Here is a 26,944-nt window from a genome sequence, read left to right as displayed (position 1 = left end):
TAATATGCAGTCAACTTGGTGAAGAGTCTGAGCAGAACATGCAGGCAACAGCTGCAATGTGTTATTCCCCAAATAAGGGGATGCACATGAGTACAGCTGAGTAAGCAAGTCATACAACATGAATTACTTGAGAATTTTAACCTATTTACAAATTCCCTACAATCAATATTTAGTTTTCAGAAGTAGACTATCAATATTAACACTTCTAAAAAGCACCACTCCATCACAAAAAAAATAGTATATTTGCTAGTCGCAGTCCAGTGTTTTACTGTGGATGGTAATACAGCCGTGGTTTCTGTTCTCCTGGTAGATAAACGCACAAGCAATGGCTTTAACAAACGCTTGATGATATGAGCTTCACATTTATTTTCATAAATACAATTCTGAAATTTGATTTCCTCAAATAACTGTGCCATTAAAAATCAGTGTGAGTATGAGCAGTTTTATAGGTACGTGCTGTAGAGTTTCTGTATTGGAAGAGATGCACAGGAGGAAAAAAAAAGAAAAGTATGCTGATTTAAGAGACTGTGATTCTGTGAAATGAGTATGAGCACCAGGGGGTGTAAACACAGAGCCTGATAAGAGATCACATTATTATTTGAGCAAACATTCCTGAAATACTGTGGTATCTTCCCAGTTCTACTTGTGCAGAAATAATTCATTTCAGTGATTTGCAGACTCTCATGTACAGCATATTCTTTTTCGTTGCTTAAAGAAGTGGAACTTCCTCAGGAAGAAAGTAAATAGATATTTCAATGTTTATAGATGTAATACTCTTGTCATTCACATTGAATGAAAATTGCTGGAAACATTTTTCTCAGAAATTTTTTAAATAAAAAATAGACATTATACTGATAGTGGCATGGTATCTGATGTGCAACAATAAACTCTGCTAAAAAAATGTACCAATGAATGAAAGTGATTTTTTTGTTCATAAAAGTTGTCCTTTTCCAGGTTTGTTAGCAGCTACTACTGAGTTATAACACAATCCGCGAGCATGGCAGCACCACGAAATGTTTTCACAGATGGAAAATATTGCTTACTCTCTATGTAAGCCACTTTATGCAGCTGCTTTTGCTTCCTGCTCAGTTTTTACTTCTTATTCCAGAAATCATTAATGGGCTATAGAAACATTTCCAGAACTTGCAGTTTTTAAGAGAACAAGCAGACTTTATTTGAACTGTTTGCCTGTGGGATTCAATAGTTGTGCCTACACAGACATGAGAAGACATTTCTAGGAGGAACTTCTAAAAGACAGTGCTAGCATCCAAAGGAAAATTCACTCTTATCAACAAATTCAGAAAAGAGTAGAAAACTGTAGTTTCTAGCTGACTAAAAGCTGATTAATATCTTCATATAGGTGTAGAAAATAGCATGTTAACAAAATATTCTTTCATTACAGAGAAATGATGTAATATTCAGAAGTGTAAACTTCCACTACTCATCTCTATAATATCAAAGTGTAACAGAACAGTAATAACAGAAAGATACTAAGCCAAGATTCTTGCTGTGCCCGACTGACCTCTGTATCCAGTTTTTCTGCTTTCGTTTAATGTTCCTTTTCAGTTCTACCAGTTCCAGATCTCTTAGAGCTCAAAGGCCAAAAATGTACTTTTTTTTTGTCTATGAGGATCAGAAGGATGAAGAAGGCACAATGGTCAGCACCAAGGGATAAAACACAGGAACAGGAAGGCAATTAACAGGTGAAACCAAGGCTTGGGGAAACCTGAATGAAGGAGGAATTCAGACAAACTAAGGGAGAATGATTAGAGTATTGTGAGATTGATTACTGACCAGCCTGTTTTCTGTTAGTTTATCTCTTTCATTATTATTATTTTTTTCAATACAGTATTTTCTTTCATCACTTCCCATTTTCTGTTCTGATCTCTTTGCCTTGAGAAATTCAGCTGGAAAATGAGGCTCTTGTACTTTCAATGGTCAGATATCTGTCTGCCCAGGAGAGCTGTCAGTAGCACAGGGACACTACCGAAGAATATGAGTATTCCCCAGCAGATGTGGCCTACTTCAACCACGATAGAAGAGCTTGTTCAGAATTACTAGTTAAAATCCTGAAACCCATGTTATTCAAGAGATCAGAGAAATAGGCTCTTTTGCCCCTTAGTTCTTCTGTCTCCTCAGTTATCCAGAATGCCTCTCCTAATAAGATTCCCAGTAAAACTGGGATCTGATTTACTCGTCAAAAGAAAGTCAAGTTATTTACTTATTTACATAAGATACATATATCTCAACGATGTACTCAGACGCTATAAAAGCCGTACGTGATGTGAAGGACAGACTGCCGCCCCCCTGCGGCATCCCTCTCGTGCCTCAGCGCCGCACACGCCCAGCAGACGGGCAGAGCGCCGAGCAGCGCCGCGGGCCGACGGCGGCGCCACCGCCCCCTCCTCGCCCCGCCCCCTGGGAGGGGCACGCGCCTCTCCCGCCCTTGCCGCCTGCTGGCGGAGTGGTTCCGGTTCCGTGAGCGACCGTTGGCGTGCGCACGTGGCGGCAGCTGCTGGGGGTGCTTTTGGCGGGCGCGCGTGCGGCGGCCGTTAAGTGGGGGCGGAAGGCGGGATGAGGGGTTTCTGGTCGGGCGCTGGTGCAGCCGTTGGGCTCCGCAGCCCTTCTCTTAAGAAATGGCCGGCCGGCCCCGGCGGAACCAAGGCAGGCGGGCAGAGAGATGCAGAGCAACTGCAGGTAAGGGGAAAGTGAGGGCTGAGCGGCGGTGGGGCGAGGTATGATGGGGAGCGGGGGGAACGAACGGCTGGCGGTTGGCAGGATGGCGGCCGCCGTGTGGGGTGCGGGAGGGCCGCTCCATGACTCCATGGGGGCTGCCGCTCGTGGCTGTCCCCCTTCCTAGGCATGGAAGAGCAGCTTCTTGCTAATTGGCAAAACTTCTACCGTCCTGTTGGTAGTAGTCGTTGACTGTGGCAAGTAACAAGCCGAGTCGGCAGGGGTTTGTGGCGCAGGGGGTTGGCGGCTTCTTGTGATGCTGTTGTTTCTTGTTTTTCCTTTGTAACTTGTCGAAGCTCCGTTTTTTAAGCAAGTCTTCTCCCCTTCCCCCCCCTCCCCCCTTTTTTTTTTCTTTTTCCTTAAACTGTCTTGGAATGCAGAAGCCGGAAGTGTGGAGGCGGCATAGAAGTTTCTTTCCTCAAAGACACCGCGTGACTGGGTATGTGTTGCCTTATGAGCTCCTAATAGAGAAGTTGTGAGCGGGAATAATAGCGATTTACTAGTTACGTTTAGCGACTAAGCTGCTGAGACCCGTCACATCACCACTGAAATCAAGATATGAGCTTGATTTTTGTTTATTGAAAGTCTACTTGGTTGTGTGTAATTATCTTTTACTGACAAAAAGTTGTAACTAAGAGGAAAAGTCTATTATTTGGAAGAAATGGGCTTAGGTTTGGATGTGTTCAGTCTATTCTGAAGACTGGGCTGTCGTAAAGATGTGTATTGCCAGTACTCTTGCCTACTACACTGGAGGCATCTGGATTCACAGATGTCCACAAGCTGTGTGTGCAAGGAGCAAACCTGTCAGTAAGCATGTTGCTGAGTTAGCAGAGTGAGTACAGATGGTGATCTGAAGCAGGGGAGATGGCTTCCAGCTGCTTTGTTTCAGAGCATTGTACAGCTTCCAGGAAGGCACCGTGCTGTCCAGTGATGTCTGCTGTCTTGTATGTGTAGCAATATTAAACTGCGTCAAACTTCTCTTTACAGGGGAAAAGCATTCTTGAGTTGTGATGGCAGAAGAAGATGGTTCTTAATTCAACCTGTAAATTTCTGGAGTAACTGTGAATAGTAATTATATTGTTTACTGACTTTAAGGGTTGATAGGCAATCTTACAGGATTAGCAGTCTTTGTAAGTAATGGTATTCCTGTCCTTCAAACAGGGAAGCAAGCACTACTTTTCAGCTGGGTCTTAATTTCAATTTAGACTTAAATGAACTCTTCTAATTAAGTTCATACCTTGAGCCTAGATGCTCTGCAGTCCCTCGTCTTTACAAAGCGCACAGAGGGCCTGGGATGTAGTGTACTGTGTTTCAAATTAGCGTGGAATTGGTCTGCACAAAAGAGAAGGTAGTGAGGAGGATGTTGGCAAATTTATGCTGCCTTCCAGGATCCTTAGCTGCTCTCATTTCAAGGCTTTCACCAAGTTTTATGTTATTACAATGTCAGTAGTTAGTGACTGTGCTATACTGTAGCTACGCAGCTGACCATGCTTCAGTAGTCCTAAATCTGGAGAAGTGTTGTGTTTTCACTGGTGGCTCTGCTGCTGCTAAAGCACCTTAGAAGGGATGTTACAAGGAGTGTACTGTACTGTGGAAGATGAAGGTAAGTTTGTGAAGTCTAAAAGGTGTATGTGACTGTCTGCAGTGAAAACTTCAATACATGCTAATGTAAAGGATTCAAATGTACTAACGAGTCAATAAAGAGATATGGACTTAACACTGCAAGTGTCGCTTCTTCCTTACAAGTGTACTGATAACCAAGACCAGACCTGCATGTAAACTTCGGAGTTACTGAGGAGAGGACAAATGTGTTTGCTGTGTGCATTCACCTTTTGGTATCTGGGCCTTGTACTTTCAACTAAATAGTTCTGGGCCAAAGAAGGAACTGATTGATGCTGTCTGGAACCCATTCTAGAAGGCACATAGTTTTAGAGGGAAGAATTAAACATTTTCTGCAGGGAAGAAATAGAGATTTTTTTGAATGTGGCTGCTTTCTCTATTTAATTTGTTGGATATTTTCACTTAATGCATATTTGTAAAAAGCTCAAGAATGGGACAAATTAAATGTTTCCTTCTGAAATGTATAATCAAACTTAGATAGTACTGGCTCTTGCTTAGCATAACTTTGTGTGGGATATCTTTGTTAAGTAGAAAATTCATTGCAAACTGAGAAGCTTACCCACAACTGATGTTCCTGCCACATCCACTTAGACATGTATAAAAGCTCCAGTCAGCGTGGCGGTTTTTATTGTTCACATTTACATCATCAGGCTCACTGAACAAGAATTAGAATGGTACAACATAAAGACAATTTCATTTTCTTTTAGGAACTAGCAAAGGCATGCTGTCTGCATGGGAACTAGTGCATCATTTCAACTTCTAAGTATTAAAGCATCCTAAGAGAGCAAAACTAATGATCTACCTTACTAAATCTAAATGTTACTGCATTTAGGGTACAGACTTGATCTTTTTCTCTAAGTATTGCACTTTGTGGTGCAACTCTCAAAAGAATGGTTTATGCTGTATATCACACATACTGCACTATGTTGTCTACTTCACAAGTCTTAGAATCAAGGTCTTATTTACCAAAATTTTGTATGAGTAGGTACCTTCTGATGGGCTTACTTTCTCTGTAATTAAAAGGGCTACATATATGTAAAAATGTAAATAGCTTTACAGTTTGCTAGGAGAGTATTTCACATAGGTCTAACAGTAGGTGAGCGTAGTACTATATGTTTTTAAATAATTTGCTTCTAGTGCAGTTTTACAGAAAACTAAAATACATAAAAGCACCTCATGTGTACTAGTTTAGCACCAGTTCCAACAAGGTATTTAAGCTAGTTCTGGCCCTTAATAGGGCCAGTAAGTTTGAGGAGAGAAATTGAGGGCCAATTTTACAATCACTTGCAACATTATTGTAACTTGCACAAACGAGTTGGTTTGGATATTAAAACACCAGAGACACGTAGAAGTATACGGGGAGTGCATGAATGCCCACTTACAAATAAATATGAGTGTCCCACTTTGTTCACAGAAGGCCACGCAATACTGTTACAGCTTGAGTGTCTGAGGAAGGGAAACAGGAAAACTAAGTGGTAGTCACAGTTGGTACACACAGCTGCCATACGTATCTCACTGGGGTGTTTCATGGCCCACAGAGCTGTTCTTTCATCTTTTTAAGAAGCATCATTGTTAAAAATGTACTACACTGGGTATGCTTGCAGGCAGTCCAGCTGGCCGTAAGGAGAGCTCACTGACAGTACTGAACTTTATTGTTTCACTGTTGATTGTAGCTAGTCTGCTGTTCTAAAGATTACTGTCAATTTGGGTTGCACTGAAATGGTGATTCCTTCCAGGGTTCTGTATGATGATTAGGAAGAATTGCTTCATCAGGAGGAAGTAGAGCACTGGGATGAGCTGCCAAGGAAAGCGAGGGAGGTATGGCACCAAGGGCCATGGTTTAAACAATGGGACTCAGTAGGTCACAGTAATGGTTGGACTTGATTTCAGTGTTCTTTTTCAAACTAAATGACTGTGATTCTAAAGTGAGGGAAGCATCCATTTCTAGAAAGGTAAAAGTTGTTTTCTATTTGTGTTGATATGGAGTACCTTGGTGCTTTTTTTTATAACAAACCATTGTGGTTTTCATAACATGGGCAAGAGTGTTTTTAAAAGCAGTTAAAGGGAATGGATATTGCTAAATGATATTTAGAACATAAAAGGGCACTACGGTCCGTATGACTTACAACTTGATGTGGTGTCATAAATTACTATAGCAAAATTGAACAGTTGCTGGATAAAAAAACTTTTAGTTATTGGTTAAAAATAATTTTTTTACTTTTCCAGTGAGAATGATCTGAAACAGCACTGCCCCTAAGCGTGGTTGTCTAAGTATTTAGAAAATAATCCTTTAAGACTTTATACATCTTTTCAGACAGGCACTGCTTCAATATTTCCAGCGTTTATCTAACTCATACAGCTGCGTAGAATGTCTGCAGGGAAATTAATTACCTTCCAGCATGCTGTCTACTTTACTTTGGAATGTGCTTTGCATATTTTTCAGACTAGGTGCAGGTCTGATTATTGACAGTTGTTTTTCTTCTAACACTTAATGTATAGACAGTTACTTACCAAGCATGTGCTTGTTTGTGGTCTCATCAGCTGGTAAAACAACGGTCAAAATTAGAGAACTGAGTATAAGGTCATAGGAGTAATAGGAAAGCAGTGAAGAACTGATTAAATAAACTAGAATTAAAAATGAATTTTGAGGTCTATTATTAATTATATAAAAGCTTGGAGCTTCCTGTGAATAGTGGATCTGCTAGAGAACTCATTAGCTTTCCTGCTCTAATGTTCCTCAAAGCTGGAGGTCACTTTTCTGCTTATCTTCAGTTTGTGCAAGATAAACTTCCTTGACACAGAAGGATTTTGTTTGCATAGTAATCCATAACTGGAAAGGTGTGCATTCAGCCTGGATGTAATACCAAAGAAACCCCAACACACACAAATTAGGAAAATGTGCTTGTTTCCACTTGCAGTGGGCCCCAGCTGTGCAGTCTGTGCTGTTCAAGCTGTCCTGCTTTATTCATGTTGTTAAAGTTTGGTTTGGACAAAGCACGCTCATAGTTTGGTCACACTCTTTATCCAGGGTACAAAAGATGAAACTTTTGTGTAGACACCTGGAGAGTCTTTCATTCCACAGCCGTAGCCCCAGGACGTCACTCCGTACACAACCCAGCTTTCCCCTGGACGTTCGCACATCAGCGGTCCTCCACTGTCCCCTTGGCAGCTATCGATGCGTTTCTGTTCCTGGATGTTTCCAGCACAGAGCATTCTTCCTGTGAATCTTCTTTTGTAGCGTTCTTCACATACCCTCTTGGGAAGCAAGGGGATGGCAGCTTGTTGTAATGTTCTTGAATAAGCCCTTCCTGAAAAGAAGACCCACCTTATTGCATTGTGGTGCTTTGTCTTGGAAACATAAATAGCATTTAAGCCAATTTATACTATCAATCCTTCTCAATGTTTTGTCATTAAATACATTAAAAAGAATATTAAATACTGAAATGAACCTGTGCACTAAATATAAGATTAAAATACTGAAAGCATATTGTAAATATGGAAAGCAGATTGTTTTTTTAAAATCTAAAAGTTTTGGATGTAGCTTCACACCTCATGTAATGTTCACTGGATCATTCCAAGGCTAGCATTTGTTTTAAGTGTGTTTAAACAAATGTGATTTTAGAGGAATATATATCATATATCAAATCATATATCAAAATATATCATATTTTAGAGGAATAACTGTGATTTTAGAGGAATATATATCATATTACTTCAGTGGGAAGGCTGGTTTTTGAGGTGTGAGCAGTGGAGTTTGAAGCTTCAGAATTATTTCTAAGTCACCAGTTCAGAGTTAGTTTTGTTTGGTGGTGCTGCACCATCTGCCACTTTCCAAGTGGAGCATCCAGCCAACCACTGCACTGTTGAGCCAACTAATGCACACATGCCTGCTCATGCCCTCAGCTGAGGTAGCATTACAGAGCCTGAGTGTGCTCTGGTGTAGATGGGCAGTATCATTGGAATTACTTGCAATCTTAATACGTCCTTTTTTCAGAGTACTGCTGAAAGCCCAAGGAATCTTAATTTTGTGGAGTGACAACAACCTGTTCTTGGATTTTCTTTCTCTGTAGCAATTCCCACATCTTAAAAGCCATGCCCTGTTAATAAAATGGCTTTTTTTCTCTAACTTGTAGCCCTTGTTTTTCGGTTGGAAACACGGGGCGCTAATGCTAGTGGATTAGTTTTGTTTTTGTTTTTGTTTTTGTTTTAATTTAAAATCTTAATACTTTTGAAATAAGTATGACTCATATAGTAAGAGTGAAATTTCAACCGAAGTACTGCAATGATGTAATTTCTTGCCATAATTAGAGGCAATTACTGCAGTGTCTAATATTAGTATCCTTAAATACATGTCCTAAGTAAACAGTATTGCAGAACTTTAAGTGAATTGTGTAAGCTGCTAGGCAAGACTAGGCAATTAACTAGGAATTGTCAGAAAAAGACAACAACATAAAAAACAGCAGACCTACAAGTCTGTTTCCTTACATGTAGCAGTGACCTACTCATCTGTGCCCACGGATTAATACATAAGAAGGGGAACTTATACTTGACCTTGCCTCCTTGCCAGTTTGAATGTATCTGAGAAACGAAGAATCAAGTGTGGCTGCGACCTTGTTATGTATTCAGCACCACAAAAGCACGAAAGTAAAACATGGTCACTAATCTGTAAAATATTTTAGGGACCAAGACCATTGAAGTAGAATAACCTTGTAGTAACTTGGAAGGTGGTTAGCTCGTTTATTCCAGAAGCCTGGACTGCACATTGCATTGTGGCTGTTGAGTTTGGGCAAGATGTTTTCTCATGTGAATGCGACAGGCTAGTTGAAAATGATGGTTGTAACATGACAGACTAAAAATGTTATTTAAAATATCACTGCATATTTTTTGTACCCATGTTACTATCTTGTAGTAGTCTTTCTAAAACACTCCTTGTACTCATCTTAAAATCCCTAAATATGAGAGCTGCTAGTTATGCTCTGAGGCAGGGTGTGATGATCTGCTATCCAGTGTGAGCCTTGCAACAAATAAGCTTTTCGTTCTTGCTTATTAACCTTAATGAGGCTATTATACTGACTGGTTTTGTGATTTAGAGTCATAGTTAATCATCACTTTTCAAACACAAACTAAATTCAGTAAACAAAGTGTTTCTGTTTAAGGACTGGAAGAGAAAATATTTCCTTATATAAAAAGAGTAAAGCTGTTCAATTTTTAGCATTTCCTTACTTTAAGTATTCATTTCCTGTTACTTTGTTTGTTTGTTTTTGTTTTTGTTTTTTTCAGTAAGCAACCTCAGGTAGTGTGATCAGTGTGTGGAAATGACTGTATTTTTTACCTGTGTCACCCCATCCGGTGATGTAACAGTTAGGAGCAGTTTTCTGTGGTCTCTCTTTCCTTAAGGGCAGGCAGGCAGGTAAGACATGGGTACTGAATCTGGCACACTGTTCCTCTGGCCCCTGCAGCCTCACTAGTGCAATGTCATAGTCACTGCTGTCAGGCTTGTACTCTTTGTGCATCACAATCTCTTGGACTCCAATTTCTTCCTCGTACTCCTCCGGTACCAGCGTATGATAATCTCCAACTCGCACGGCATAGTTCCTAGTGTTATTGCCATACCTGAGGTTGAGATTAGAAAAAACAGGGCTCACTCATGCAAACTTAGATCCTACACATACCCACAGACTGGATCAGTGCCTTCACTGTTTGCATGTAACAATATCAACATGTTCTCTTAGAAGAGTAAAACCGTTTTCTCAGGTACTTAGGCTGAAGTACAGGTGTTTCCAAAAGAGTACCATATAACTTGTCTTGATTTTTCAGATTAGTTTATGTACCTTTTCATATATTTGTGTAAGCAAGTTTTCTTACAGCCTTCTGCCATGAATGGCATTTACTTCAAAGGTGTGAATATGGTGTGCCTTATATACTTAGTAAGGGAAATCCAAACTGAACAGTTATTATAAGAAAAGCTTGAGTACTAACACTGTTGTGCCCTAAATAACTACTGCAATGAAAACAGTATTCAAGTTTGATTTGTGGCTTGGTTGTGAAAATTCTTGAGGAAAAAAGCTTTTTAATTCTAGAGACATCAGTAACATGATAAAAACCTCTTTTGTTAAATAATGCTATATTATGAAAAATGAAGTGTAGGTGAATTTTAAACACCTGTCCACAAAATCACAGAAGGCCTATTAGTCCTTGATTTTGTATGTCCATATGACCCTGATCCCTTTCATGTTTTAAATTAAATGGTAAATACCCCAGAGATTATTACTGTGGCTGAAATAACAATTCTTTGTCCATGCCTTTGAGATTTTGAATTGTAGGACATATGCAGTCCTCCTCAGGAAAATGCAAACAAGGAAGTAGTGTGGGGTGTATTTATTTTAACTCTGGCTAAGCTAGCCCAAGTGTTTTTGCTTTGACTTCTCTCTTTCCCTGTATCCTTCAGCAGGAAATTTATAATGTGTATGCAGAAAATACAATCTTCAATTACTTTCCAACCTACTCTTTTTTTTTTTTCTTCTTTTTTTCTTTTCCTTTTTTTAACAGAAGATCAGCAATGTGTTGATCTCTACAGTGTATGAAAGCTTTCCTAGGAAATGGCAGACAAAGCAGCAGTAGTACAGAGTGCTTTGAAATAATATACCCCTGAATATTCTAATTGCAGGCTGCATCCATAGCTACTTGCAGAACTTTCTTTGTCAAATTCTACATGTCTCCTTGTATAAGCAGAATTTCACTTCTAGGCTTGAAAGAAGGTTGCAGGCTATGGCCAAACATTTACTCATCAGAACATGGCCTGTTAAGTAGAAGAAACAAAGTTACTCGTCTAGCACGGAAAAACCTTCCAGGTCATCCTCAGTAGTATATCCAAATGCTCACTCTTCAGATACTGTATTTTATGGTTAGAAATCCAAATTCTGTTAGCAGCTGCAAGTGAGGAGTTGCAACTGATGCAGTCTTGGTAATATTTACAGAAGAGTTTAAGAATGTATTTGTGTTGCCTCTGTTATCAGAGGGAGGATAGAAGAAAAATAAATTGTGTGTTTATCCAAATACATTGCTTATTTCCTCCTGCAAACATTGCTCAGTGTAATTCATATTTCAGTGTATTTATCTCAAAGACATTTAAGAACAGAAACTCTTATTTGTGTGTCACACCACTAATATCTTTCTTTTTTGACCGTGGTAGTGCTAGCGTTTTATACTTTATCACTGCATCAGTTTTCATTAGTAATTTCCACTAGTAATCAGGGCATAAATATGACATTGGAAAAAGCAGAAGCACGAATCCTGGTTCTCAACACATCCTAAGTCTAGTTCCTTGAAATTTCTAGGATATAACATTTCTCTGTAAGCTTGAATGTCTTACTGCCTTGCATTAGATCTCACTTTCTCATTTCTAGATTATTTTGTCTGCCTTTTCCACTTTTAAAGGCGGTTTGAATGTGCTATGAAAACTAAACTGACAGAATGGTACCTCATTTTATTGTATGAGATAATTGATGCATTGGTCCTCTGTAACTTTGGTAACAGAGAAGTATAACTGAGAGCACAGCTCTGTGTCTGTATACAAATACAGAGGTCCATGCAGAGACAGGAAGCTGAATGGTTGGGGTGCACAGTATCAAACAGTTTTCTTTCACTTTTACAAAATCTATTTGTAGAACACAAGTAATGCTCAGAATGTAGGAATACAGGGATGCGTTATACAGCTGGCTGAGTACTTCTCTGGTGTCACCTCGGGCACAGGGTGAGATTACAACCTCAGCCGATGCATTAGCCAACTTTGCAGGATCTATTTTCCTTACAGTAAATTAGAAAAGGAAGTGGGAACAGAATGCATTTTCCTTATTATTGCAGTAAAATGGCTTTGTATTATTTTCTCTTGAAATATTTTAACATAAATGCAAACACCCCACTAAAATAGGAAGTGGAAGAGTTACGGGTTTGTTACTGACATCTTGTTCAGTTATATATTTGTGCTCAAATTTCATAACTGTGTGATGACATTCCACTTCTGCAGTAAATGATACAGCAACTGAGCCTGGTGAAATAAGTAAAATTATAGTTTCCTTTGACAAATAGAAATACTAAACACTTCTGTATTTTTTGCTACAGTCCCTGTTTATAACCGTTCATCTTAATTGCCAGTGAAAGCTACTTTAAATAGGATTCTGTACCCTATAGTGTATTGCTAGATACTACCTTTGAATGCTTGAGAGTAATATTTTACTGATTTCTGGTATATGCCTGAGTGGAATATTAGATTGGAATACAAATATACAAGGTCATTAGCATTAAATAGATTTTACCTGACATAATATGCCAAAACCATTTCCAACAGTCACTGAAAATACTGTCTCATAGTTTATAGTTAGCACATTTGGCTCCATGCAGCAAATCACATGTGAGTGCCAGGCAGATCTTTTTTAGTTTCTGAAAGATGTGTGCATGAAGTAAGTACTTGAACATTTATGTTAATCATTGTCTTCAAGAACATACAGGATTTTTTTTAGATATATACTAAATGACAATACTTGGCAGGTGTGTATTGCCAGTGGTTGAATACAAGTTTGGCTCCCAAATAGAGAACAGTAATTTCCCCTGGTATAAATCTCTTTTTTAATGTAATGGATGCCTCTGTATTTTGGCTTATAGGTCTTCTCCATAACATCAAGTACATGTTTATTATATATATTCTGTCCACTACATTTAATGACATTTGAAAGCGAGAAGGGGTTGTGTATTTTTTTTTTAACCTGGTAGAAGTCAAGATTATAACAACATCACTAATGCATCAAGTGTTTATAATTTACATGAGAAATGAAAACAGTTCTTTCCTAAACTGATTTAGTAATCAAAAGATTTTGTTTGGTTTGATTCTTTTAAAAAATCATCAACAACAATGAAACAAAAGAAACTAAGCACAAAGGAAAGCTGTTCATGACTAGTGAGAGGGCTTTCCTGTCAGCCATAGTATTTTCCATAGTATAGTTGAGCTCACTTTTTTATTTAAGCAACACTCTGATTTCCTGTACATAGGAAATGGTATACAGGACTTTCTCTTGTCTCTCTATGGCAAATATGCGAAGAAAGCATTTTATCTATAGATAGCTCTTGGAAACCTATCCTAGCTCTAAACAAAATCACTCTGAGATAATTAGGAAGTAAAGTCCTACATATCCAGTGCCAGCTGAGAGCCAAAGGTATCTATTCTCTTTTACAGATCATCCACAGGCTGTCAGAGTTGCATGCTTAAAATTAGGTTGCAGTTTTCAATGCAAAATAATAAACAAAACAGTGTGGTCTCTCAGACCACATGTAACAGTTCTGTGGTAGCCTGTTACATACCCCTGAGTGCCTACACCAACAGGGACCTATTGCAGTGTACTGTAGACCAGCCTTGCTGCTCTTTTTCCACATGTTGATGTTTAGGAACATGTCTGGAATGACCATGCTTTGGCAGTACACTGTTGTGACTTGTAGCCCCAGTCAAATAAACAAGCACCAGGAAGAGCAGGTCATGTATTCTTTGATACTTAATGTAAGAGCAGTTACAAGCACAGCAGTAACTAACATATTCCGTCAAACTCATAAAAGTGTTCTAATGAGTTTCTAATGAATTTTCTAATCAGATCTTGATTTGCATGCAGAAACTGTAAATGCCTTCCTGTGACCTCCCTTTTTTCCCTGTGCTTGAAAAGGAACTTGCAGCCATTTTACATGAAGTTTGGTATTTGCAGCTGGAGTGCTTTGATAGTTCCCAGAAACAACTGTGGAGAATCAGTGAAATCAGTGAAAACAGGCTGTAGTTTTATGGAGTTTGACCATTTCAGCTTAAATGAAATGGTCAAGGAAAGTCACGATTTTCATCAAACATGAAAACAAAAAATATATGCATTTGGCACTAAGGAAAGTAACAGTTTAAGTAAAGTAAGTAAATAAGTAATTATACTTTGTATTATATACTAAGCGTTTTCACTTAATTAAAAAAAATTCTGGCTCTTCTTCAGTACAGTGCAAAAGGAAAGGCTCGAAGTCCAAAGGATTTGGACAAAACTTAGCCCATTTCCTCAAAGCTGCAATGCAGTTCTTCTATGCTTTTATTTCAGCCCTTACTGCAACATTCCGTAGGAGCTCAATTAAATAATTGTTCTGAAAATTTAAATTTTACACCAACATACTTCGCAAGTTGGTATTCTTATACTATAGTAACTTCACTGGCAGTGATTTCCTGATTTCAAAAATACTGAAAAGACCATATAAAAAACTGAATAGGAGAATCATGCTTTTCCATGAAGATGCTGAAGTTTTGAATATAAATCTCTTGGATGAGAGGACATCTAGAATAATTTTCAATTAATTGGTTTTATTTTTATCTGCTGGCACATAAAGTTGGCTATTTGTTGGTTTTTTAAGCCAAACACTTTACTCTTCTGAACAGTTTCAATGGGCCTGAACCAGAATGTTTTTGGCTATATCCTGAAATTATATATAGTTTGAAAATACACTTTACTGTTAAGGGGAGACCAACCTTTTAAAGCAGTGTGCAGCAGTGAGGACCCAGCAGCTACTAATGAGAGTAGCACCACACAAGAGTCTTCCATCCCCGTGAGATGATTTCAATCGGAGTGCAACCTGCCATGGCCAACCACCCCTACAGAGAGGAGAGACATTGTTTTCAGGATACAGAGATGGAAGAATAATGTAGCTTGTCAGTTACCTTGAATGTAAATCCCACATAGCTTGTTTGACTGACATAGTTTACAAAACGTTATGTGTTGTCTAGCAGTTGAGAATACTTTTATGTTCCTTCAGCATTCAGAATTCCATTTAACAATGGTCAGGATTATTTTATGGATTGTTTAGGCACCCAGCATGCTGGTTACTTCCTCCCACTATGAATTTTTTTATTTTTTTCTTCTCAAGTTGTATTTATTTTTCCAGAAATACATTCTGTGAGTTCCTTGCCAAATACTCAAGTCTTACGAGGAGTGGCTGACAGAGCTGGGATTGTTCAGTCTGGAGAAGAGGAGGCTCAGAGGAGACCTCATTGCGCTCTACAACTTCCTGAAGGGAGGTTGTGGTGAGGAGGGCTTTGGCCTCTTCTCCAAGGCAACAAACAGGACCTGGGGAAATGGCCGCAAGTTGTATCACAGGAGGTTTAGGTTAGACATGAGGAAGAACTTTTTCTCTCAGAGAGCGGTCAGGCACTGGAATGGCTGCCCAGGGAGGTGGTGGAGTCACTGTCCCTGGCAGTGTTCAAGAGGCGTCTGGATGAGGAGCTACGAGATATGGTTTAGTTTGTGGTAGCAGTGATAATGGGAGGGTGGTTGGACTAGATGATCTTGTAGGTCCTTTCAACCTTGTGATTCTATGATTCTATATTCTCCAAGTCAACAAACCAGACATTTGTCAACTGGAGAGGGAAAATAAAGGAATTTCTTGAAAAGCTTATTCCATCCTCCTTTCATGTCTGCATTACGATCTGCTCTGTTGATTCTGAACTGTTTGAACATGGATGTTGTTTACAAAGCAGAGGTCTAAAGCAACTGTAGAAAACACAAGTAATAGATAAGCACCTTTATTCAGGCTGTGATCATTTGTTTTGGATAGTAGATCTGGGATACGTATTTACAGGCCTACCAAGATAGGATAGATTAATTTCAGTATTTCAATAAATTAGTAGAATATTGAATCTGAGAAGAATGAGTGGGGGGAAAGAGGGAGATTCATCTGTAAGCAACATTGACATCAAAGAAAAAGCAACTAGTAGGCCTAGATATTTTCTGACTGTTGCCAGCTTGAAAAGTATGGTGGAGTACAACAGCTGCCCAGGATCATCCAGTCCAGCATACTACCTTAGAGTTGCCAGTGGCAAATGATTTAAAGGTGGAAAAATTTACTAACTTTGGATTTTCTGGTATATATGTAAGTATCCAGTTTCTTTTTGAGCCTTCTTTTGACAATGGATCTTTTTCTGATATTGTCCATATATTCCTTTTCTTGATTAGGAAGCGTTTCTAAGTGCACCGTTAGGTTTCTGTCACCTCATCTGACGTCCCTGTGCTTAATTATTATGAGACCAGATTTTCTTGTTCAGACTTAACTGTGCTATCCACTACTTACCATCTTTTCATTTCATTCAGTGTCCTTTAGGAGTATATTCTGAGAGAAAAATTCTCAATCTCCATTTTCTATACAATGCACTATTTATTATACTAATTTATACTAATTTTTCTCTAATTGAGGTAGGTTATCCTAATTTGCTCTGACTGCATTTCAATCTCTTTTCTGTGTTTCTTCATGTTACTGTTCTTTGAACCCTCTCCACTTACACAGTATATTTTTTGAAACAGATTGACTGGTACTTTGACATAGGTTCCAGAAAAACATGTAAAGAAGGCAGGTCGGGCCGTAGCTGGGCTGCCTGGCGCCCAAACCCCAGGGGATGTTGGCGCTCCTTTGCCGACCAGCAGTGATGGGAGTCAGACCTGATGATTCTCGTGGTCCCTTCCAGCTTGGGATATTCTATGATATGCGCTTGTGATTACTCACAACTGTTCAGAAAATAAAGCCTACACTTCCTATCGTAGCATTTAATAGTAGCAGTATGTTGCTAATTTATTTGAGTTAATTAAATGCAATCAAAATGTATTAACAAAACATCCGGTTTTATAACTGTGTCATCATCAGAAAGTTGTATTTTGTGAAGGAATATTAGGTGCTGGCAGTGATCTTTCAGGATAGGTAGCATTTAAATCCTTGTACCATATTCATAGCTCTTTTCATCCTTTGAAAATAAGTGAAGTGGCTGTTTTGAAAGTGACAAATTAAATCCGATCCAGGACTAAACTGAAGGGCATCTGCTGATTTTCAACTAATGGATGTTTTTGAATTTCCCACCAAATCTGCTTTTACCTGATGATAAACAAAAACAAACAAAAATCCAACAAAAAAGCATAGGCTAGGCAAACAGTTCTTGGTAAAGAGATCTTGCCTACTGCAGAGGGGTTGAAAGTAGATGATGATTGAGGTCCTTTTCAACCCAGGCCATTCTATGATTCTGTGATTCTACGAAATACGTGTTAGACACTTATGCTGAAAATGACATTTCTTTATCAAATATTTACCGTAAAGAATTTTTTCCACCAATTATTCGCTTTTGTCGACGATGTAGTAATCTCAATCCACAAACAGAAGCAAGAGAATCTAAGGCAGAAAGGGAGATATAGACAACATTAAACTCAAAAAGTATCTATTCTGTGATGGCAGTTAACTAAAAACTAGGAAGGCTAAGGTTATTCTGTTTCATGGTAGTTTTTAACAAAATTTTTATTCTGGGAAAATGCACTGAATTTTTTATTTATTGCTGAGTATTTTTATTTTCAATCTTATTTTTGATATGCTAACAGAGCAATTTACACAGTTGTGTTCTGCTTTTCAACTGTACACTTGGAGTTATTCCTAGAATTTTCTTTAAGGTTCTTCGTTACTTGGTGTAAGTGAAAGCAGAACTTGTCAGACCACATAGGTTTCAAACCTCAGCTGAAGATACATTATACCTTGAGAAGTTGTGAGTATATCGTTTGGCATTTTCATATTCCTTGTACAAGCATGGCTACTGTGAACTATGGTAGACAAGTACTCTGAATCACTTGAATAGTCTTCATGATAGGTTTGCAGAGCTAGCACAGCAGTAAGGTGAAACAGTGAAAGCAGTAAGGTGAAACAGTGAAGGCATGTAATTTCCACCAATTTTGTTTCTATTAATTCATTTTGTATAACTGTTTCCTCTGTAAGGTGCTGGGTTCCATCTCTTTCTACTATGACAGTTCCCCACCTGAACATGTTTCTCTACTGCTGAAAACTGGACTTTACCTTTGTTGCTATTCCCAGGGACCTTCTTGCCTAAGTGGTCACAGATGACGCCTGCATCCTCGCTGTGACGACAGTTGTGTGTTCCAATGTCCTGCTTAATGCAGTCTGCCAAGGATCTCTCACTTCCAGTACATTTTACATTATCCACATGGATTGGGCCTTTGCCCTCCCCAAAATATGCCATTGTCCTTGCTCTCGCTGGACCTCTGGAAACAAAACACTTTTTTTTTTTAATCAAAACTTTTGAGGTACTGTTCTACATTTACTCAGCTGAGAGTTAGCATAGGGAAGATGTTGAGGTTTTATTCCAAGTACTGTCACTGATTTACTAGATGATAAATTTTCTTCTCATTGCCTCTGTTATACTAGAAAGCAGAAAAAAAATAAGTGTAACAAAATTGCTACAATTCATTAATGTTTTAAAAGTGCTCTTATGCCACTAGTTAGAATGCAGTGTGCCAAGTATTTTACATTGTAAAGGCATTGCAAATATCTACAATAAAGCAAGATATATAAAGCTGCTTTCTGATAATCTTTTTAATCCATATATTAAACAGCATCTGTGAATGCTAAAAATATATATATTTTTTTAATGGTCTGATTCCCTCAGTAAGATGGACTAGTTAACTAAGAAAGTATCTTTGCAGGGTATAGGAGTTATGATTTACACGTCAGTTTATGTTAAAAGTTATTACATATTTCATTATCCTGAGTAGAAGTCAAGTCATTTTTTTAAGTGTGTTCCTGTAGTTGGAGGGAGGAAGGGAAAGAAGGAGGGAGGGAGGCAGAAAGGAAGGAAAGGAGGGAGGGAGAGGGAAGGAGGGAGAAGAAGGGAGAAAGGAAAAGGAAAGGAAGGAAAGGGTTGGATCCTTTGAGGCCATACAAACCAAGTAAGGTTGGTTAATTTCTTTCTACAAAACTTCATTGTATCTCACTCACATTGGACATATGCAGATAGACAAGGATGTAACAACAACTTTTTTTTTTTTTTTTTTTCGATTATTCTACAAAAGTAGCAATTAATTAACAGCTGAATAAGTGTGAAAAGCTTACTTGTGACTGGGAAGTATGCAATTACAGGCAAAGAAAGGAAGAAGGGAACTGCAGAAACGTGAATATTTTCTGCATTGCAAGAAACATGGATTGACTGTGTGCAATCTGTTTTCTCAAAGCACAGTTGACTGACTTTTGTCCCAAACGCCTCATAAAGCAGGCAGAAAAGCCCCAGCTGCTTCACCAACTTTTTGTGACTGCATCTGTAGTTAATGCAGGTAAGTTGATACACTGAGATGCTATAGAGACTCCTTGGTATTTCTTAAGTTTGTACTAACCAATAATTTCTGCTCTTATTCTCAAGCATAGTTTCTTCCCCAGAATGTCTAAGAATTTAAAATGTCAATATTTTGGGAAGGTTCAGCCTAATCATCATAAGTACTTGGTACTTGCAGTTTAACCTGGCAGTTCAGCACCATGCAGCCATTCACTCCAAATTCCCACAGTAGGATGGGAGGCAGAATCAAAAGAAGGTAAAACAAGCTGAAATGGCAGTGTGAGAAGCTAAAATGCCCTTGACTTAGTGTAAGCACTGCTCAGCAACAACTAAAATTGTCTGTGTGCTGTCTGCATTGTTTCTTCTCCTGAATCCAAAACATGGCATCCTTCCAACCACTATGAAGAAAATTAACTCTATCCCAGCCAAAACCAAGAAAGTAGCACTTTAATACACATGCTTCAAGGCACTTTACAAATAATTCTATGCTTGTATAAGGATAAATATCAAATACTTAAATGTCAGCCTAAGACATTTGATTGTGGTTTGAAGTTCTGATCTTTACAGATTGTATATAGTGCCGTGTAGCTTCAGCAATGACTGCAATCTGCTGTATGAATGACCTTTTCTGAATAATCAACCTTTTATCCAAATGAACGAGTGAACAAGCAGTTCAAAAATGAACAAACAGAAAGAATGAACTATGAACTGTGCATGTGTTTATTTCATTTGGTGACTTTTGTGATAGCTGTTTAGTTTTAAGTATTTAGAATACGCTTCATAATATCTTGACAGCAGTTTTGTTGCATATGTTCTGAGAGTAAGAAAGAACTACCAGTGGGAAACAACCCAGCTATCTGCAGAGAATTGGGCAGTTTGCTTTAGGTGCGTCTGAATTAAAAGATTATGTATCAGTTAAGAGCTTTACTGATATTCTGTTGTGATTTCATATGCTGAATTCCAAATAATAGGACAGTGCCTCTGTGTATACAGAAGGATAACTGCAAGTACAATGAAATGCCAGAGGAGAGAGTTTAATGATGAAGGTGTATTAGGCAAGAAAATAAGTTATTTCTACATCTCCATTTTTATATCTTTTTTCATACCTGCATTGTTGAGGAAGATATGTGCAAAATGCCATAAAGAGTTGATATGATTCTATGAGTTATGTACTTTCATCAGCTAGGGATGCTTTGTTGGGGAGAAATTTTGATGAGTCATACCACTTACAAAGTTTCTTCGCTCTGGAAATGTGGCTGAATCAACCTCAATTGCCTATATTCATATAATTCATAACATAGAACATGTCATAATTCACTCTTCCTCCTTTTTTGAACTTGCGCATAGAAAGCCTTGCCTGTTTGGATTTCTTTACCACATACTGAAGGGCATAGGATTTCTAAGTAGGAAATGTTACTTAGAATTCATGAATTATACAAAACCAGGAAAGGGAAGCATGCAAACATAGCAATCCAGCTAACAGAGATGATACCACAAAGTCAACTGTCCTTAGACATTTTTTAATTTCCCAGGCCACTATGTATTTACCAGTTAATCCAAAGCCTTAACTGACTTTGAAACCAGTATAGGTCAATCTTTGCCTAATGAGTTTAGTATGATTTAACTTGTCAATCACAAGCAATGCGTCTCTTGGTCCAGATATTTTCTTTTTGTGAAGGATACTCTAATGACAAATAAAATGTTGGAGGAAAAATGTTTTACTCCCTCAGACTCATGGGTAGCTGATCTGTCCATGTACAGTATTAAAAAATGCTGGGACAGCACAAGCACATATTGCAAAATCTTGGCTGGTTTAGGTATTTCTGTGTCAAAATACCAAGTTTCTGCCCTAGGGCATGGCTCTAAAATTGCTCAGGATATTGAAAACTACTTCGTTGTAAATCACCACGTTATACTTAGGCTAAGCTGAATTATTATCACTGTTAATAATGCTGCTAATTAAGAAATCTAGTTGATTAATTCAGAGAACCAACTTCCCTAGAATACTTATTTTTCTGTAGTAGACAATTTTTGGAGCACTAAGGCAGGATATTTATTTATTTGGGGTGGAGTGTGAATGGGAAAGTATGTTCTTATAAGCTTGATGTAAATGAAGAAGGTTGTTTTATTGGCACAGTTACTTATAAAAATGCAAAGGATTCTAAAACCTTATTTTTCTCTTTGCTCACTCTATTAAAATACTCCTTTGTATGCTAAACTGATCTCCTACTAGAAAGTACTTCAGAAAAGGTGCGTATTCTCTTAGCATTTAACCTGCTACAAATATTACTTATATTAGGCTGCTATTCTTTTCATGTTTCCAAGAATTTTTTTTTTTCTGATGTTCTTTATACTGTGTTTTTCTAATATTAATCCTGTTTGACAAACTAGCTTAATGAGGCATCTTTAAAACTGGCATTGCTTTGAACATAGTGATTTTGCCAACTCAGAGTTTCTCCTGCTTCATCCTCATAAATGAACACTAATAAGTAGCTAAGAATTTTCCAAAGCAGGATTTCATAAAATAAATGTACAGCTAGCCTCTGATATGCAGGAAAAACTTAGTCCCATATTTGCAATCTTTACTCTTTGTTTACGTAAGTCTTCTATTCTAAGACAGTCTTTTCTCCCATTTGTAATAATAAATTTGTGGGGTTTTTTTTTTCCCATGGAATGTGATGCAAGGCTAAGTATGTTCAAGATTCCCCAAACTTGGGAATTAAACAGCATTATAAAGGGAGTTGAATTATAATGTTTAGTTCTGTGATCAGTCTTAATGAAAACTGATGTTAACATCAGCATTAGGCACTTTGTGAGTTCCTCCTGGGAAAAAATCGTAATGTAAACAAGCAACATTAATCAACTCCTAGCTCAGACATGTGAACCTAAAAGCCCAAATTGTGCTTAGAAACGGTCAAGTCATCACTGAATATAATTTGAATTTTAATGAAGAGCTTTGTTCATGAACTCCCAGGCCCAGAAGCAATTCCAGCTCATCATTGCACGTAATAGTGTAGTCACTATTGTGAAATGCAACTGTCTAAAGACAGGGCTGCCAAGATCCATTTCCAACAAGATTTACCAATTTGTGGAACCTAATTTTATGTTTCAAAAATGTGTTTCTCCTAAGCCCTTCAGGAAATGTATTCTGTTGTATCCTATAATCTTAAGGCCTTGGTCTCTTACATGACAGAAATTCAGAATTTAGACAATTATCTGTCTTTGGGAAGGCTTGAAAGGAGAAGGTAGGGATAAATGATTGAGTCTGATAACTTGTGGGAGAAATATACAGCCAGAGAGGCTGAGGATAGAGCAGACTAAATGAATGATTTGGTAGGAGATAATACACGTCAGGTTTCATTGTTTTGAAGATGCAGTGTGCTAGTAGTTATAGCATAAATATGTTGTGGTTTTTGTTTTGTTTTGTTTTGCTTTGTTTTCCTTAAGAATACCAAACACACAACTTTTGAAAGGCACATTATGTGAAGAGGCATAAATTGATAATATTCAGTTCCACAAACTTCATTAGAAAAAGCTTGGTTCGTATTTCCTAAGTTCAGATTCCTTTACAGATACACTCAAAGAAAATGTTTCACCAGTGTTCTGGAAATCTTTCCACTCATATTAGTCCTGCTACTTATATGTTAGTCCTTCAGCTGATATCTTTACTGCTCTTAGGTATCCTTGTGGATCCCTTCCAACCTGAGATAACTGTGATAAATATGATTCATAAAAAAAAATGTTCATTGAGTGTTGTGACTTAGAGTGGCTCCTATCTTTTGAGTTGGTTTTAATTAGAGGGGGTTTTGTCCCATCAGATCTATTCATATATTAAATGAAGCTATTCAGATTATTGTAGGATGAAGTCAATCATTTGTATAACAATTTTATCGAATTTCCAAGCTACATCAAGTTTACACAGATCAGGAAATGCAGGAAAAACCCCATGGAATGGGGAAATGAGTAGCTGGTGCACCTAAATCTTAATAAATGCTGAAATCATATCCACACCTGGTGACAGTGGACAGAGACCTGTTGTTATGCTTCAGTAAAATAAATAAATAACTGTTGTATTGGAAAGTATTGATTTAGAAGTCATCATTAAGGCTCACAAATGATAAAATATTTGCAACATGCAAAATTATAGCTTTCAGTGTGAACATATGTAGAGCTCTTTGAAACAATGCAAACATTATCCATGAGAATTTAGCTAAATTCCAGACAGCTTCAGAAAATTGTCATAAGCCACATCTAGGTTCTGCATACTTTTATTTTATTCATTAAAGTAATGAAAAAGGCATTTTAATTTCCTCTGTGCTTTTGGTTGTTTTTTTGTTTGTTTGTTTTGATTACATTTACTGTTACAGCATATCACTAAAGCACTGGTCAGGTACCTTCAGTTTTGAGTTGTTGATTAAAGGTGATTCAGTATGAAAACTTCTGTATGAACAAAAATTGTCTTTTAAGTATGGTAAAATACAAAACTGACATAAAAGCAGAAGTGGAAGAGAGTATCTGCATAGTTAACACAATATGTAACCCTCCATGTTGATCTAGATGTTGATATTAGTTCCCTTAATTTCTCCAAAGTAGAAATTTCATTCTTTTTAAAAGTGTTTAGGAATCTGAAAACTGAAGATGAAAGAAGTAAAGTAAGTGCAATTTGAGTGGGAAGGAGCACAGTATAGAAACACTGAACAAAATTTTGTTACATGAGTGCAACCAAGGGATAAAAAAATGAATTGTGTGCAACGTGTTTGTATCCTACCGATATGTAGCACCATAAGTAACAAATAAAAATATTATTTATTCAACAGCTTAAGTAACTTGACTTGTGATAAAATTATTTTCATAACTAGCATTAAGTTGCATTTTAGTTGCCCATCACTGATATGCCTTTGAGCCTCAAGATTCATTTTTTCAGTTTTGCTAGTTAGTGAAAATTTTAAGACATAGTCTATTTTGTTATGCTAATGGTATAAATAAGCTTTTCTATAATTATGCCAAACAGACAAATTTTAAAAGAGATCTGTTATGCAAGCAGGCACAATTTGGTGATATTTAGTTGCACAACGTTGTTAGATATAGCAAATCTATAAGTCGAGGAACAGCTCAAAAGATTTTCTTACTTGTAGCCAAGCTGTCGACAAACTACAGCTGCATCCTTATCAGACCATCCATCATCACAAATTGTGCCCCACTGACCATTGAAAAAAATCTCTACACGTCCTTCCTTCTTACTCTCACCATCCATCAGCCTGATGGGAGGACCTGGGAATAAATTACAGCTGTTAACCCATAACAACAGAAACAAGAATGAGTACTTTTAAGTTATTTCCATCACAATGAGTACACAGAGTCAACTGATGTTCAGTAAGCCTTATGTCAGCCGTTAGTCATTTACTTTTCCCTGGTTGACAAAAGGAAGCAGTCAGTACAAATTATAAAATAATGTGAATTATTGTAATCTCTGTGCTTTGAACTTAATGCGTAGGGCATAATGCATAACTTCACCACAGTAGTCACAGAACAATTTTCCTCGTAACAGCAAAGTCACCTGAGGTATCTTTCATCTGCTAGGCATTCATGGGACACATTTCCCTTGCAGAATCTTTGTGGATGAATTCAACTATACTGTAGTTCATAAATCCATTCTCAAACTGGTTGCTGCCACACATCTTACCACAATCTCAGCAAAAAAAGTACAGCACTGTGTTGCACTTCAGTTACTACTTACTTGTTACATGTGCTGTGTAGCATGTTTTTTATGACAGCATAATGATCTACAGCATGTTATTACAGACTACAGTGTGATTATTTTTCTAGCATTTTAAACTGATTGCTTATTCAGATATGCTTATAATACGAATTCTCACTTGTGGATTAGTCAGACTTAATTGACTGTGGGTTGTTCAGTTCTTGGCCTGCAGTTAAGTTTTGAATCATTAAGCAAAGTACGTATTTGATTCTCCTTTCCATTAAGACTACTTTATAGCATGCTGGCAATGCAAGAATCCTTAAAAGAGTTACAAATTCCTTTGATGTCTCTTTGTACTCTTTAAGTGAAGGAATCACATTCTGAATCTTCTTCTGTGTCACACTTTATAATCTTTAAGATTCTAATTAGACTTCCTTGTTTTGAAAATTGGGAAACCTGTTCCACATTCTTTTAACCTGTTCCTACTCTTGCCTAACCCTGTAAGGATGAAAAAAATAATAATCTTTCTCTTAAGTAAGAGTATTTTGATACATCATTTTTTGAAATTTGATTCTGATTAATGTAAGGTACAAATAACTTTTGCATACCAAACCTTACTCTGGTGCAGAGCTAGTTAAATCTGACGTAATTTGCTGACTGAATGCAGGAAGATTATAAAATAAAATTAAAGTAGTTTTGCTTCAAATGTAATTTAAAGCATATTGTTCATATTGGCGTTCATACTACCCGAACAGTTACAAGTATATGCTTCACCAACTTTCTGTTCAGTTACATACAATATCCTATACATCAGGATATTATTTACTAAACAGATGTTGTCATTTTCATGGTGTATTGTATTTTGAGCACCCCTTAATGTCTGTATTTTATATAATCTACCCAAATTATAATAATCTACCCATGTTTTTCAACCGATTTCATCCTTAGAGGAAGAAAAAATGCTTTTATGCAAGTGCTAGAAAGTGTGGGGCAACGATAGAGTCCTTGTCTCTTGTCCAGTCAGGAAGAGTTAGATACTCCCTCTTCATGACAAGTAAGTTATTCTAGAAGAATATGATTTAGGTGTGTATTACATGACCCAGCTGGAGACATGAGATATTCATGATACATTATATCTGATTTGCTGTTATCTCATCTGCTTGTATTTTAGCATAGATATATTTATGAGCACAAAACTAATATGATTGTTTGGTAATGGGAGACGTGAGAATGCTACCATATGGATGCATTTAACTGAACTGGACCTCCTTCAGCTAAGACTGTATTTTATAGAAACTTAAGCAAAGCAGCACAGATGGTTTGCATCCGTAAAGACAGCTGTGATAATCTGAATTCCTGCTATTTTTGGTCAGGGAAATCTTTTGTACAAAATATGATACATCATCATTATCAAATACATAATGGAACTGCAATATAAAACATTCATTGGATTCTTACAGGTCAAAAGGCTGTAAAGGAAAAGATCAGGAAAAAAAAAAAAAGGAAAGAGAATAAAAGTGCATGTGGAAGTGCTGATTGTTGTAAGAACAGGTAGCAATGTTGTGCAGTAAATCCATGCCTTAATTTGCAAAATAAACCTTCAGTCAATAATTTCCAAGGAACTTCAAGAAATCAGGCATACAAGTCCATTAGATTTCAGTAGAAGCAGTGAATCTCATTCCACTAGTTTCCTAGTTAATTCTAACTCCAAAATCAACTAGAATATACTTAGTTAAATT

General features: G+C 37.5%; 2 protein-coding genes and 1 non-coding gene across 3 annotated transcripts in view; 2 read left to right on the top strand and 1 right to left on the bottom strand.

Moving 5' to 3' along the window:
* The window catches only part of LOC122179932 (bifunctional heparan sulfate N-deacetylase/N-sulfotransferase 3), a 65,652-nt gene extending 64,626 nt beyond the window's left edge, over positions 1-1,026 (top strand). Inside the window, exon 14 of the mRNA XM_042871190.1 lies at positions 955-1,026. Within this exon, the coding sequence (XP_042727124.1) occupies positions 955-963 (9 nt within the window). The 3' untranslated portion in view covers positions 964-1,026. The remainder of the gene's footprint in view (positions 1-954) is intronic.
* Positions 1,027-2,812: 1,786 nt separating this feature from the next.
* On the top strand, positions 2,813-2,943 carry LOC122180568. The gene has a single exon (XR_006179164.1). It is a non-coding gene; the product is annotated as a small nucleolar RNA SNORA24 (small nucleolar RNA).
* A 2,020-nt stretch (positions 2,944-4,963) lies between these two features.
* Positions 4,964-26,944, bottom strand: part of PRSS12 (serine protease 12) — a 42,759-nt gene continuing 20,778 nt past the window's right edge. Inside the window, 6 exon segments of the mRNA XM_042871936.1 lie at positions 4,964-7,661; positions 9,686-9,966; positions 14,891-15,013; positions 17,490-17,568; positions 18,238-18,443; positions 24,637-24,778. Coding sequence (XP_042727870.1) covers positions 7,354-7,661; positions 9,686-9,966; positions 14,891-15,013; positions 17,490-17,568; positions 18,238-18,443; positions 24,637-24,778 — 1,139 coding nt within the window. The 3' untranslated portion in view covers positions 4,964-7,353.

The sequence above is a fragment of the Lagopus leucura genome, unplaced genomic scaffold (assembly GCF_019238085.1).
Source record: "Lagopus leucura isolate 7727_CA_CO unplaced genomic scaffold, USGS_WTPT01 Super-Scaffold_100004, whole genome shotgun sequence".
Lineage (NCBI taxonomy): Eukaryota > Metazoa > Chordata > Aves > Galliformes > Phasianidae > Lagopus > Lagopus leucura.
Note: the sequence above shows the minus strand (reverse complement) of the source record. Positions and strands in the feature narration are given on the sequence as shown.